Source organism: Nuphar pumila, chromosome 4 (genome assembly GCF_984573655.1).
Source record: "Nuphar pumila chromosome 4, dmNupPumi1.hap1.1, whole genome shotgun sequence".
Lineage (NCBI taxonomy): Eukaryota > Viridiplantae > Streptophyta > Magnoliopsida > Nymphaeales > Nymphaeaceae > Nuphar > Nuphar pumila.
In genome coordinates this window covers 133721344-133737551 of record NC_143252.1, presented here as the reverse complement: position 1 = coordinate 133737551, position 16208 = coordinate 133721344, and the positions used below count along the sequence as shown (strand labels likewise).

At 36.3% G+C, this 16208-nt stretch overlaps 1 protein-coding gene across 1 annotated transcript in view; it reads right to left on the bottom strand.

Annotated features, from left to right (window-relative positions):
• Positions 1-718: 718 nt before the first annotated feature.
• The window catches only part of ELF8 (binding protein), a 153145-nt gene continuing 137655 nt past the window's right edge, over positions 719-16208 (bottom strand). Inside the window, exons 21-27 of the mRNA XM_090005197.1 lie at positions 4622-4723; positions 4426-4533; positions 4125-4349; positions 3397-3663; positions 3206-3277; positions 1814-2101; positions 719-1189 (exon numbers count right to left, since the gene is read on the bottom strand). Of these exons, the coding sequence (XP_089861323.1) occupies positions 971-1189; positions 1814-2101; positions 3206-3277; positions 3397-3663; positions 4125-4349; positions 4426-4533; positions 4622-4723 (1281 nt within the window). The 3' untranslated portion in view covers positions 719-970. The remainder of the gene's footprint in view (positions 1190-1813; positions 2102-3205; positions 3278-3396; positions 3664-4124; positions 4350-4425; positions 4534-4621; positions 4724-16208) is intronic.

Here is a 16208-nt window from a genome sequence, read left to right as displayed (position 1 = left end):
GTGCACAATCAAAGTATGATTTCTACTCTAGGGCCCTGAAGTCTTCATTGAACTAGGCCCTTGGGTCAATTGGTTGATGCATCTGCAAATCTCTTGACCTCGGATCTGACTTTGGGTTTTCTTTTTCATAGAGCTGCTGATGGATCTGTCCCTTGGGTCAATTGGTTGATGCATTGTCGGAAGTATTCTTCCCAAGTTGCTTCAAACCCATTCTAACATCAAAAACGTGTTATGCATGGTCAATTTGCTAAAGATCAATCCTTCAGTCATTTTTTTCATGAAAAATACATTTTATAAAGTAAGAAAATTTGATGTATTTACAGCCACTGATTTTTCAATTCACAAGAAAAACCTGCTCCAGTATTTGAATCTGACAGCCCAAATGCTGATCCTGCTAAACGGAGGGTTCAATTTGTGAACAAGAAGGATTTGTTAAGTCGTTTATACATACAAATGATTGTAGCAAATATATTTTCATTTATATAAAAGCACAAACAGCAAAACATGACAGGAGTTATCAGGGTAATTCCCAATCATGCTGTTCTTTTAATTTCTCATGCAGCATTCAATATTTTTTCATTGTAAATGAAGGTAAAAACAGTTTTTTTTTCTTAATGAGAATCCTAAGGTAAAGCCATCAAGTTCTCAACTCTTGGTTTATTCAATCAATTCATCAGGCAATATCCAACAAGACTACCACAAAACAATCAGGCGCAAATTGAAAACAATTCAGATAGATGAACCATGAAAAGTAAAATTTGTTTACAGATGAAATTATTACAGATTACAAGGATGGCAAAACTAATTATCTTCGCGTCAACATGTCGGGTGACTACATATAAATGGTCTCTTAAATGACAATCAATTTATGCAGTGTACCTCTGATAACTGTACAGGGTGAAATGGAAGGGAGAAAAGCGCTCCTTCCTAAATGTCTTTGACAGTACACATTTAAAAGTACAAATCTCATTCAAATGTCCTCTTCATCATCATCGTCATCTATGTTAGCACCGTTGCTCCTCCCACGCCCAAGCTGGTGTCCTCCATTTTCACCATCACTATCTTGGAACTGTGTGAAATTTTCACCTGCTGCTCCAGGGCTTGACTGTGTTGGCAATTCTACCATTTCATCTTCATCAGATTCTGACCAAGCCCGTCTCCGCCTAGAAATGGTTGACGCAGGTTCATCCTTAAAATGGAAATAAATTCCATCAGCATAGCAACAAATTCTTTGATTTTTCATTTGAAGAAGCATAAATTGCCAAAATATGTAGTGTGTGACCGGAGTTTGAGTCCCCGATGAAAATGTATTTTGCAGATGACTAAATGCCCATCACTAAGCATGGAAGAAACCCAACAGGATTTCTTTCTACAGAAGTCTTTATATATAGGTTTGCAGAGTATGTAATCCCAACTTTAGAACAAAACAACGCTACCACTAAGAGCAAGTATAAAACTTTTATACCATTGATTGTTGAGAAAATACATGACAACAAAGGAAATACAGAAAAAGAAAGGAAAAACAAAACAGCAATGCTGCATGGTAACCAAGAAAAACTGATATGGCACAGAAACCAAGATCATAGCCATGTTCTTTGCATAGCAAACTCAGGTTTTAATTTGTAAATGAGATGGCGGTTGGTAGAAATATCTTGCCGACCTGTTTGATTTGTTGATTAGCTAATGGATGTCCAGAATTCTGTACATGCTACAAAAGGCAGTTAATTTTGAACAGCAAAACACTTTGGTTGTGCAAGAGGCAAAGAACATCTAAGCCACTTATTCATCAATCAGAATCATCATAATTACTTACGGCAGCATCTTCGTCTTCAAAATCTTCAAGACCAGCAGCTACAAGAGGATCCTGAACATTCTCAGCATCATCTTCTTCCTTGCCATTTGCCATCTCGGCATCATCTTCTTCCATCATTTCTTCAGGTTCTTCAACCATATCAGCCTCAGGCTCCTCAATTTCATTATATGTCTTACTCTGCTTGTCTTTCTTCCTCCTCTTTCTTTCCTTCTTTCTCTTCTCAGTACGCCCACCGTCATCATCATCATCAGCATGGTTCCTGTCTTTACGTTTGCTCTTCCACAACTCCTGAAAACACAACTGGCCTCTAAGGAAGAGGCTAAAACATTGGCTATATGGTACCAGTGCATGCTCAGTAATGACACTCAAGTCCAAAGCTGGATCAATTTTTAGCTGTTGGACCCATTTAAATACAAAGCATGTGCATTTTTAAAGGTAATAATTATCACAGGATAATCTAAAAAAAACCAAAGTGAAATGTTGAAAAAGTGTCATCAACATCCCATACATGTAAGCAGAAAAATTAAAAATAACATTTTCAAGAAAAGTTCTATTATGATGTGTTGTCAACCATATTAAATATATTCAAATTTGTTGATATATATATATATATTGTTTGCTACTCTCGAGGGTTCCAAAACCCTTGGTGAATCTAATTCATTTTTTTATTTTTTTGAACATCTGACCCTCCAAATATGATCTACATGTTTGGCCTAGTAGAAACTGCCCCATGGATCATGTTTCTCCAACATGTTGGTTTTTCCGGGGGTTGAAAATTAATGCCCTACAATGATCTGAATTTTCAACCCTCAAAAAATTGCATTTTGTCATGAAAAGAAATATAATCCAAGGGTTGATTCACACTATTTTCACCAGGCTGAACACATCCATAGGGTCAGTTCTGGTAAAGACAACCTTTCCGATGAGTTTCAATTAGGGAGATTGGAACCCATGACAATAGAATATATATATATATATATATATATATATATATATATATATATATATATATATATATATATATATATATATATAAGCACTGACACGATTGTGGTATTTCTAAATGCTGCCATTTTGTGGCTTTTTACAATCACCAGTACTTTTTTTACCGGTTTCTTTTTTTAATTCCACTACAACTCATAAGCCTCTGTACATTAATTTCAAATGAGTTAATTTTAATAGAGATCCATATCTCATCTCAAGGCTTATGACAATCTAGGTGGCACAGAGCTTATAATTACGTTCCCCAGCATCTCAATCAATATTTACATGTTCTAAAAATGTTAGGGACAATAAATTTTGTTTGGAGATGCCTTTAACCTTTGCACTCGCAAGCTTTAGAGAAGGCAAAGAACATGAAAAACAAAATGCTATAATAGATGTATGACAAACCTTTACACGCTCAAAATGCTCCTCCTGCTGCATCACTTGCTTTAACTCATCCTCTTGTTTTCTCCTCTCCATCTGTTCCAAAATAAACATCACAAATATTTATTAGAAACCTAAGCATTCAAAGATTCCTGGAATCTTATCAGGAAACATTGGCTACAGCTAGCAGCTAATCAAGGCGCAAAATCATTGACCTGAAATTTCCTTTGCTCTTCAGCTTTACGCCGGGCTTCCTCAGCCAATACAAGCTGTCGAGCAACCTCTAGTTTCTGTCGAATTTGTTGCTCTTCACGCTCAGCTGCTTCACAGTGAACCTTGGCAGCCTCGAGTAAATGCTTGCAATACCCTACATGTGTCTCAATCTTCTTCTCATCAAACCCATGGGAATGATAGCTAGTCACTGCAGACAACTGACTAAATACTCGAACGGCATTTTTCAACTCTGCAACGGCTGAGCGAATCTGCAAGTTAATAAATATTAGTTTCTTCAAACCAATACAAAGAGAATATGTTAGCATACAGGGGCAGAAAGAAGTAGGTAGAATGTGATTTGCAAAATCAAAAGTAATGTAATATTGTCAGGTCACGGCTCTCATTTGTCAAACAATAAGGATTTCTATCATAACTGCAGATCTGAGAATGCAGCCATTTGTAGGTTTTGCATCTAAAGCAGGCAAATTTAAGGAGAAAATGTTCAGGGAGAAGACCTAAAAAGGTTTCATAGTTAACTATTTTATGTTAGACTCTTGGAACACAATTATTCTATGATTTTACTTTGCAAGATTTGGCTCACATAAAAACAATGAACTCCATCAAGACTCAGTTGATATGTTAAAAAACCAGAGGTAAGAAAATCAGGTCATAAATAAACAAATAATCAGGTAAAAAGATGTTGCTGCAGTGCAGGGGTTAATTCACACACCTCATCAGCAGACCTCTTTGACTTCTGTAGCGTTGATGAGGAGAACTTCTGCATTGCAACACCAGCATCAAACCTTATAGTATAATTTGATGGTGCCAAGTGGATAGCTCTCAACAATGTTCTCTTGCAATCTTGCCATTGTTCTGCCTCATAATGAGTGCGAGCAAGATAGAGAAGAACTTGAGTATCTGTTCCATAAAGGAACTTCCGCAGGCAATTTTGGTACTGTAAAATGGAGAAAGGCAATGAGAAACAAGCACTATGAGAGGGAAAAATCAATCAGTAGCTTATATAGACTTGCCATTTTCACAGCCAAGGCAAACTGGCCTTGAGCAAAATAAACATGACCCAGGTTTATCCACACGTCTGGCATCTGAACAAAGATGCTTCCACTTGCTGCTTCTTGTACCTACACTTCAAACAGCTATTTCAATCTATGTAATCTAATTCATGAGCAGTAAAAGCAATATAAATAAGAAAAGAATGCATCTACAGACCTGTGTAAATATATCTTTTGAGACATCAAAATGCCCTTTCTCAGCCAAAACAATCCCAGCACCATTAGCAGCATAAAGATTACCAGGTTTCTGTGTTAGAACCTGCACAGTTTGGATGCACATGTAAATAGAAAGATGCCACGTCAAGTTCTTCAATATAGAAGCATCTATCTGGAACCATATATTTAAGAACAAGTCATATGCAAATTTAAACAATTTTATGTCTTCTAAACTAAAGAGAAACTATAAGCAAACATGAATCCATTTACAGCTTAAAAGCAAAGAAACCACAGAGACATGCGACCACCAAAAGAGTTGAAATAGTCAGTGAGTTGATCAGGGACCCAATGAAATGGACTCAAGAAGACAGCTGAGACACAAATTAAATCAAAGTTGTTGGATTGATCTAATCCAACACTCTGAGTTGCATCACAGATGTTAGCACATAGAGTTGGTTGCATGTTTTCCATATTGTGAGAAAGTCACAACATTAATGTGATATTAAGGAAAAAAAATCAAAATGAGATTTCCATAAAAATTTTCACAATATCAACAACCTAAGCTTTGTAGATAATATAATATCCCAAGAAATTGCCTTAATAAAATATTGTAGACACCAACATTCTGTCTACAAAAAATATACCATCCACATAGATATACATGCATATACATCAGAATTAAGTTTATAACTTCATATAGTACATATGCATATACTAGTCAAATACTGTATATATAATTACATGGAAACTGAGAAAAGATCTCAGCCTGATCCTAGAAGGATAATTGATATTTTCACTGACACTGCTTTATTTGTTAGAAAAACCAATGCAGGGATTGTCATTCTGCTCTTATATGTGGATGATATGCTTATAACCGGAAGTGATTCTAAAAGGGTTAAAAGCATAAAATCAATTTTGAAAGATAGGTTTTAAATGTCTGATTTGGGATTTCTAACTTATTTTTTGGGTATTGAAGTAGCTTACTCTCATAGAGGGTATTTTTTATCTCAAACTAAGCTTGCCTCTGAGATTATTGACCGGTCAGGTTTGTGAAACTCCTGCTATAGTAGGAGCCAAAATGAAGATTGATGATGGTATTCCTCTCTCCGATCCCACCCCCTACAGACAGCTTGTGGGATCTTTGATGTATCTGAGTATTACTAGACCAGATATCTCTCATGCAGTTCATACTGCAAGTCAGTTCCAACATGCACCAACATCAGTTCACATGAGTGCCATCTTGCGGATTGTGAGATACATAAAAGTCACACTAAACAAGGGAGTATTCTTATCCTCTTCTTCTGAATTAAAATTAATTGCTTATATTGACTCTGACTGTGGAGGTGACCCGAATAACCGTCACTCCATCACTGGTTTTTGTGTGGTTTTAGGAGACTCGCTGATTTCATGGAGATGTAAGAAGCAGCAAAAAATATCTCTATCCTCAACAGAAGCTGAATATCGTGCCATGGTGACTACTACCATGAAAATTGTATGGATTCATCAGCTATTAGAAGATATGGGGATCTCAATAGAAGGGCCCACCAAGCTATGCTGTGATAACAAAAGTGCAATATACATTGCCAAAAATCATACTTTTCATGAGCAGACTAAACACATTGAGATGGACTGTCACTATGTTCAGGAAGCGTATATGAAAGGAGTTATAGATCTTACATATGTAACTTCAGAATATCAGTTGGCAGATTTCTTCACCAAAGCTTTGTGTGCTCCGCAGTTCAATTTCCTCCTTGGCAAACTTTCGGTCATCTTGCCCTAAGTTTGAGGGGGGGTGTTAAATTGTAATTTATAAGACAATGTATTTTCTATATATATTTTTTATATATAAAAGAAGATACATATATGTATATGTATTCATCTACTTGTATATATAAAATATATATTTCTTTATTGTATTGGCTGTAAGGGTATTTTAGTCATTTCTACATTTTACGCATATTCATGTTTTTTAATATGATTGTAATTCCTCCTTTTTATTTTTTTATTTTTGTAATTTTTTTCATTTCTTATTTTTGTTTTTTTTATATAATGTTTTTGTACACTGGCTGACTGTGTACAGTGTACAACAGTCAGCCATTGACTGTGTACACAGTTTTAAAAATATAGACGTTGGGCTGATTCCCAACGTCTCTAATAAGAGTTGTTGGGAATAGTCCAACATCTCTTAAGTTTGCTTATAAATAAGGGCTATGTGAGCCCATTGTATGTATGTATTAGAGTAAGGAGTTGTCTCATTAAGCTTATAAACGTTGTGCATTTATTGCACTTTCTTTGGTGTAAAGCTTATAAACAATGTGCATTTATTGCACTTCTTTTGTGGTGTAAAGCTTATAAACACTGTGCATTTATTTTGTGTATTGAGTATTTGAAGTATCAAGTTATTTGAAAACTTGATTGTTTGCAAGGATTCTTCACAATGGCTCCCCTGATTGCTCATCTATCTTGCTCTCTTAAGGTGCACAAACAAATGCTGGAGGCATGGATTCAGTTCTGTCAAGGTGCCCCATTAAATCGTTGACTGTTGATGAAAGGCACAATTTGTTTCCTTGTTCTCATTCAGCTTATCGCCGACAAGCTGACTGAGAAACGAAGAATTGACGGGACTAGATGAAGCCATAAGGATAGAGTTTGAGAAGAAGGGAGATAATCAAGGTCTGAATAGAAAGAAAGCTAACACAGCAGGCTGAATCTGATAATAACGGTTTTTTTTACAACTCAGCAAGGTTGTCCTCCTGTTTTTGAAGATCATGATCGGATGAGGTCAATCATGATACAGATAAGAAGGAAAGAAGACAGATTAAAGGCTAATTGTAACGCTCCCAAAATCTCGGACTTGTAACTTTTTAGGAAAATTTTGAAAGCCTTGTAATCATTCTTTTATCAGAGTTTTAAAATAGCAGTTCAGCGAAAAATGATGTTTGAAATAACAAGTCAACGGACCTTGGGCAAATTACGGGTGAACCTTTTCCTTTACACAACGGATTTGTAACTCTATACATTCATTGAAACCAAATAGATTCAAAACGAGGTTTTAAATAATTAAAGTTTATATAAAAAGTGGAATTTTAAAGAAACCCTTATGCCAAATTACGAACATGTCCTCAGTAGCGAAACGTCAAGAATAGAGTCTCATCTTGATATCATCACATCATTGCGCCATCGCTTGTTGTTCCGACCTAATCACCACTTGTGCCCAAGAAATGGGTCCGATTGATGAAAATCTGGTAGGTGCATTGATATCAAAATTAAGAACAAGACTAATATATACGTTGTCTTTTTCGTGATGTGCAATTCAGAATAAGCAAAATGAACATGTTAATCTTGTTTTGATATTAACTGTCATGAGGGTACCCACAGGAGAAAATGTAGAAACAACTGAGACTGCTCGGGGGTTTGTTATTCTATGTATTTTGATACCCCGAACAACTAGTTGAGTCTGCTCCTAAGGAGACGACCAATGATCGAGAGAGAATTCCCCAAAGGCTACTCGTTCAAGGGGATGCATCCATACCTCTACACAAGTCATTGGGACCTACCACCTAGGATAATTTTTTGTAGCCCAGCCCTCTAACTCTGATGACCAGGGACACCGAGTTCAATTGCTACTCGAGGAACATAGTTGTTAACAACCTGTCCATCGGAGTTTTTGTACCATCACATCCTCTTTTGACAGAACCATAAAGATGAATGGGTATGTCAGGTTTTATTTTAACTGACGACACATTATACATTCTCTGGTTTTTCAAACCAACATGAGCATATTGACTGTGAAGGCGATCATCACCATTTATGTAATTTTCTCTTCATCATTATGCAATTTACATGCTACGAGGTTACCATAAATCTCTCATCCAATCATCGTAGTACTAACATGTCGTGCATGTCTAATAGTACCGTTACGATGAAAGGGGTATAAGTTTCTTAGAAAGAAACTCTAACATTATTTAGAAATCTCAAAGTTCTGATTATTACCATTTATGTGATTTTTATTATTTTGTATTTAAACGCTACGAGGTTACCATAAACCTCTCATCCAATCATCGCAGTACTAGCATGTCGTGCATGTCTGATAGTACCGTTACGATAAGAGGGGTATCGATTTCTCAGAAAGAAGCTCTAACATTATTTAAAAATCTCAAAGTCCCGTGCTTTAGGCTAGGGATATCCAAGTTATTTAGATATCAAAACAAAAGACCGTACGTACCACTTAGGGCTATGTTGTCGAAGCCCTTTTATTACATAGGGTTGAGGGAAAAACTTAGTTGTGAATATGCAAATACCAAATATTCGTTTTTGCTTTTCGAAACAATAAATATTACGAGCTTTGGGATTTCGCATGTAAATCCCCTTTTTCTTTAAAGATTCTTTTTGAATTTGGGGCAATCCGGACGAATATGACCCTGTTCATTACAATTATGACAAATATTTTTTCTTCCTCTACCACCATTATTTTTCCCAAAATGGGGTGGTTTATATGATCTTACATTGTTGTCGGGTCTAGACGCGACATGAACTTCATCAACATCTCTTTTCAAGGCCAAACGAGTTTCTTCTTGACATAAGTCGGCCAAAATGTCACTTACAGGAGTAGAAGTCCTATAAAGAAGGGATCCTCTAAGTTGCTCAAATTCGGAATGAAGTCCATAAATAAATTGAAAGAACTTTTCTTTTTCTATTTGTTCTTGCCTCATGACAATAGCACTACCTTCCCATTGAGGTTCGAGAAGAACAAGTTCATCCCATAAAGAGGACAGGGCACTATAGTAGTCCCTAATACTCATATCACCTTGCTTGGTAGCTCTTACCTTTTCTTGTAGAAAAAAATGCCTAGCAAGGTCTCTTTGAGTGTACATACCTTTCATAAAGAACCAAGCTTCATTACGTTAAAATGTAAACTATAATATATATATATATTATTTAATATTATTATATTTTCTTTTATTATTTTCTTTTTCTATTTTTCTTTATTTTCTTTTTTAGCATCTAGTTCAATAGAAACTAGATATTTGATCCAGTCAAGTTCCTGTTGGAACTTGACTGTGTAAATAGCTGTTGGACTGTAGTCTAACAACTATAATAAATGTTATAGTCCAACATCTATAATAATAAATGATGTTGGACTGTAGTCCAACAACTATATTAAGAGACGTTGGACTTCCAACGTCTCTTTTGGAGCGCTCAAAATGAGCTCTCCTCTCTCTTCCACTTTTTTGTATATATAGGGGTGAACCCCTTCAATGTAAACCACTATGCTTCTTAAGCATTTTGTTCATAAATAAAGTATTATTTATTTTTCAAGTGTTCTTCCTTTTATACCCTTTCAAGGGTCATGCTTGTAGTGTCTCCAATAAACACTTGTTTGTGAGTTATTCGTGCATTTGTTGAAGACCACCATTTCATTACATGGTATCAAAGCTACGAAATCCTTAGATCTTGAAGTGCTTCCGCCTCGATTTCCGTGCCACATTTACAAAAGGTGTTTCATCACCTTGTTCTTGGCTCAAGAAGATTTGTTTGAAGAAAGGCGAACTTGTGCTACAAAAAATTTTGGTTTTGTATCCTCTCTTATTCCTTTGTCTACTCTTTTTCTTTTCTTTTTATTTTTCTCTCTCTCTCCTCCTATTTATTCCTCTCTTACCCTTGTAAAAGATGGATGACAATGATAAGATCACCATCAATCCTATGAAGCTAAATGATACTAACTATGTAATGTGGGCTTCGATTATGAAGCACCACATTTGGGGAAAAGGTTTATGGGGTATAGTGGATGGTTCCGATTTGGAACCTAAACTATCTCTTACCAAGAAAGAGGGTGATAAAGAGGTTCCTCTAACGGAAGAAGAAAAGAGTAAGGCGTTAGCCACTTATGAAAAGAAATGGAAAGAATGGAGGATAAGGCATGCAAAAATTATGTCATGGCTCATCAATAGCATAGACATTAAAAAATGTTCTAGTCTAGCTAAGTTTGAGCATGCCGATAAGGCTTGGGAATACCTCAAAAACATGTATTCCCTTACAGATATTGCACATGTATGCAATTTACAAGATAAAGTTCGGACAATGACTCAAAAAGATAAAACTATTCGAGAATATTATAATGAGTTGTCCGAACTTTGGGAAGAGTTGGCTCTTCTTGAGCCCAAATGACATTGTGTTGAAGACATCGAGCTTCGCCAAAAGCAACTCGATATGGAACATTTCTATCAATTTGTGAATGGTCTAAGGCCGGATTTTGAATCCACCAAATCGGCCCTTTTACATCGTGGAAAAATTCCTTCTATTGTTGATACTATAGAAGAGCTCACTATGGAGGAAAATAGACTTAGAAAAAGTACTCCAAAAGTTGATGATGACTCCGTTTTAGCTGTATCTAGACCGGGGAATCATACTCGTACTTACAAGCCGCCTCATTTTGGAAGGCAAAATGACGACTTTGATAAAAGAAAAGTTATTTGTCATCATTGTCATGAACCGGGGCACTATAGGCCTCAATGTCCAAAGTTAAAAAGAAGAGAAGAAAAAAGAGTTGCATCTGTTGAATCTGAGTCAAAAGATCAAGATGCACCTGTGTCTATGGCTCAATTGATGGAAATCCTTCAACCTCTTCTCAAAGGGGTATCCTCCTCAACCGAAGCCTCAACTGGAGCGGCAGTTGCATCTTTCTCCGGTCCAGGTAACTTTCCTTGGCTTTTAGATTCTGGTGCTTCTTTTCATATGACCCCAAATGTTAATAGTCTATCCGAATGTCTTAAAAATGACTCAAGTGTGTCAAAGGTTTTTACAACCGATGGCACATCTCTCGAAGTAAAAGGAATAGGATGTTTTGAAAATCTTCAAAAATCCAAAAGATTTTTTATCCCAGAAGTTAGATATATCCCTAAACTTAATTTGAATCTCTTATCTGTCTCGCAAATATCTGATTATGGATGCAATATCTAATTCTCTTCTCATGGTTGTTGGGTACATGATCGCCAGTCAGGGAAGCTGATTGGGGAAGACCATAGAGAAGGACTTTATTACATGGACTTTTTGGAATTACCCAAGGATGCATTTTGTTATAATATTCAGAAATTAGAATTGGATTTATGGCACAAAAGGCTTGGTCATCCTCATATGTCTAAAATTCAATATTTTCCAAGTTTGGAAAAATTTTGTAATTCTGGAATTTTTTCTTGTAAAGACTGCATTCTTGGCAAAATGAAAAGGTTACCATTTCTTAGTAGAACTTTTGTTTCCTCACGATCACTTGAGTTAATACATTCGGATGTTTGGGGCCCCGCACCAGTTATTTCCAAAGGTGGTTATACATATTATGTCATTTTTGTTGATGACTTTTCTAGACATACTTGGATTTATTTTTTAAACATAAATCTGATGTCTTTGCTAACTTCCAAATATTTTATAAAATGGTTAAAAATAAGTTTCAAAATGATATTTCTGTTTTTCGCACTGATTCAGGGGGAGAATTTATGTCCAACGAATTCAAAGACTATCTCAATTTACATGGTATTACACATCAAAGATCATGTCCACACACTCCACAATAGAATGGCCTAGCCGAACGCAAACATCGGCACATTATGGAAACTACTAGGACATTGCTAATTGCAAATCAAGTTCCAAAAAGTTTTTGGGCTGAAGCGGTCCTAACTGCAACCTACCTCATTAATAGGATGTTATCTTCCTCAATAAAGAATACAACTCCAATAGAAAAGCTTGTTAATTTCACTCCAGATTATTCTAGATTAAGAGTCTTTGGATGCAAATGTTTTGTTTTCACCAACAGAAATGACAAACTCTCTCCTCGTGCAATCCCATGTGCCTTTTTAGGATATGCTGATAATAAAAAAGGCTACAGGTGTTTCGATTTTCAAAATGACAAATTATATGTGTCAAGAAATGTATCTTTTTTGGAAAAAGAAAGCTTCTTTGAATTTGAAAAATCCAAGGATGTCACGGAAAACTCGTTTTTAATTGATCCAACTTCAAAATCCAATGAATGTGATGTTGGATGTGACCTTGACAATGATCAAACTCCTATTGTTGTTGAAAATGATGATAATGAAGAGCAAATCCATAAGTATGTTAGTCTACAATATTCAAGACGTAGAGAGCAAAATTTTTCATGTGCATTACAAAAATACTCTAAAGTCTCACCTAGAAGAACGTCTAGAATCTCTAAACCTCCAGAAAAATTTGTGTCTTATGAATCTTTTTCACCCACGTATAGGGCCGCCATTACATTAATACAATCATATGTTGAACCATCATCTTATTCTCAAGCCAAAAATCATATAGAATGGATAGAAGCCATGAAAATAGAATTGGATGCACTAGAAAAGGCCAATACTTGGACGATACAAGATATCCCTCCAGGTAAGAAACCTATAGGTTGTAGGTGAGTATACAAAGTCAAAACCAAAAGTGATGGGACCCTGGAAAGATATAAGGCCCGTTTAGTAGCAAAAGGATATGCCCAAGAGTATGGCATCGATTATGAAGAAACATTTGCTCCTGTTGCCCGTATAACCACTGTTAGAACTTTAATAGCCTTGGCCTCCATTAGAACATGGCCTATCTTTCAATTAGATGTCAAAAATGTTTTCCTGAATGGGAATCTCGTTGAAGAAGTATACATGAAAGCCCCACCTGGTATTAGTATCCCTAAGGGTAAAGCTCTTCGTCTAGAAAAAGCTCTTTATGGTCTTAAACAAGCTCCAAAAGGCTGGTATGACCGATTTAGTCATGTTATGCTTGATATTGGTTTTCAACCTTGTTTAACTGACACTGCTTTGTTTGTTAAGAAATCTGATGCAGGCATCATTATTCTTCTTCTCTATGTAGACGATATGATCATCACCGGAGGCGACAAACAGAGAGTTGCAAATATCAAATCTCTTCTTAAAACTCACTTTGAAATGACTGACTTAGGTTTATTAAGATATTTTTTAGGCATTGAAGTTGCTTATTCCCCTCGAAGGTATTTGATATCTCAATCTAAATTTGCTCTTGATATCGTTTTCAGGTCTGAAATTACAGATAATAAGAAAGTAGACACTCCAGAAGTTGTCAATGTTAAAATGAAAATTGATGATGGAGAACTTCTTGATGATCCTACTCCTTATAGACAACTTGTTGGAGCTCTTTCGTATCTTTTCATTACTAGGCCAGATATAACTCATGCTGTTCATACAACCAGTCAGTTTCAGCATGCTCCCACCTCCGTGCACATGAGAGCAATTTTGCGTATTATTAGATACTTAAAATCCTCTCTTTCACGAGGACTCTTCTTGTCTGCTTCATCTTCATTAAATTTAATTGCATATACTGATGCTGACTGGGGAGGTGATCCCAATAATAGACACTCAACTACTAGTTTTTGTGTGTTCCTAGGTGAAACCTTAATTTTGTGGAGGTGCAAGAAGCAACAAAAAGTCTCTCTTTCCTCTATCGAAGCTGAATTCAGAGCCATGACAACCACCAATATGGAGGTTGTTTGGCTCAGACGATTGCTAGCGGATATGGGAGCTAAAGCAACGACGCAAGCTTCAAAGATGTGCTGTGACAACAAAAGTGCGATCTACATTGCAAGCAACCGGACATTCCATGAGCGCACTAAACACATTGAGATGGACTGTCACTATGTCAGAGAAGAATACTTACATGGAACCACTGATCTGCCATATGTTACATCAGAAAATCAATTAGCAGACTTCTTCACCAAGCCTCTCGCTGCTCCCAGATTTCACTTCCTCTTAGACAAACTTTCGCTCATTGTACCGTAAGTTTGAGGGGGAGTGTTAAAATGTAAACTGTAATATATATATATATATATTATTTAATATTATTATATTTTCTTTTATTATTTTCTTTTTCTATTTTTCTTTATTTTCTTTTTTAGCATCTAGTTCAATAGAAACTAGATATTTGATCCAGTCAAGTTCCTGTTGGAACTTGACTGTGTAAATAGCTGTTGGACTGTAGTCCAACAGCTATAATAATCCAACAACTATAACAAATGTTGTTGGACTATAGTCCAACAACTATAATAATAAATGTTGTTGGACTGTAGTCCAACGGCTATATTAAGAGACGTTGGACTTCCAACGTCTCTTTTGGAGAGCTCAAAATGAGCTCTCATCTCTCTTCCACTTTTTTGTATATATAGGGGTGAACCCCTTCAATGTAAACCACTATGCTTCTTAAGCATTTTGTTCACGAATAAAGTATTATTTATTTTTCAAGTGTTCTTCCTTTTATACCCATTCAAGGGTCATGCTTGTAGTGTCTCCAATAGACACTTGTTTGTGAGTTATTCGTGCATTTGTTGAAGACCACCATTTCATTACACATTAGTCTCCTTGAACTTTGCAAGATTTGCACAAATCTTCAATTTGACATTATTCATGAACCATGCTAGAATTTTAGCATGCTCACTTTCCCAATCTTCCATTTTTGAAGAGTAGTCAAGAATAGCCTTCTCTTTTTCTTCTTCGTTCAATGCCCTTTCCTCATTTCCTTCAAACTTAGTTAACTTTAATTGTGGTTCCGGAATGGTTCCACGTACATAACCCCAAAGTTTTTTACCTTTGAGGTTATTTTCCATAGCGGCCGCCCACGTGCGATAATTAGTCCCATTCAATTTGAACGAGAGGTCGATTTTTGCATCCTTGTTGGCCATTTATAGAAAAAGAATTTGAAGACAAGAAAGAGGAGTGGTATTACTTGTCAAGAGATGATCCGATGAAGCTTTCTCAACCAAGGCTCTAATACCATCTAATGAAGTGTCAAATGAAAGAGGCGATAAGAGCAAGCACATACACAAGAAGCCACTAATGAGCAAGATTACAACAAACCACAAAAGTGGGAAAACACACAAAAAAGGGTGAAAAAACATATTCCACTCATATAAGGCTTCACAAGAAGCTCAAAGAATACATGGGGCCAAGCCCCTAATTTATACACACTAAGGGACCCAAGGAGGGGCAACCATAGAGTTGTTGGAGCCCCTCCAACGGTCATATTTATGATCGTTGGAGGGGTCCAACGTCTCTATGTTGACCCCTCTCTAACAATAAAGAAAGAACAGAAAAAAAGTAAAAAAGAAAGGAAGAAAAAAAAGGAAAAAGGAGCATATCTTTTAGGATATGCGTGTACAATGTGAAAAGACTAATTTACCCCTATTGGGTATTACAAAGGAAATATATATATATATAAGGGTGAACCAAGCTATACATGACAGCCTGGTAAGTGATACTTGGTTAAGCAATATTCTGGACAGAGAGGCATTCGGTTAGATGGTTTAGCGCAGTGCATAGTCGGGTCAGCTGGTGCAAGTCAATGTGCAGTTGGGTAGTCCAGGCAATTTAGCATATGCAGTAATTAGCACGTAAGGATTTCATGGTTTCAACAATGCAGCAAAGGTCGTCCATGGGGGGAATTGATCCATGGGCCGCCCAACCAGTATGGTGCCACTTGAAGTCAAAGCTATAAATAGGCGTTGTTTTTGTAATGCATTCATTCAATCATTTTGTAATAAAGTCAGTTTGTAACTTGAGATTTGTGAT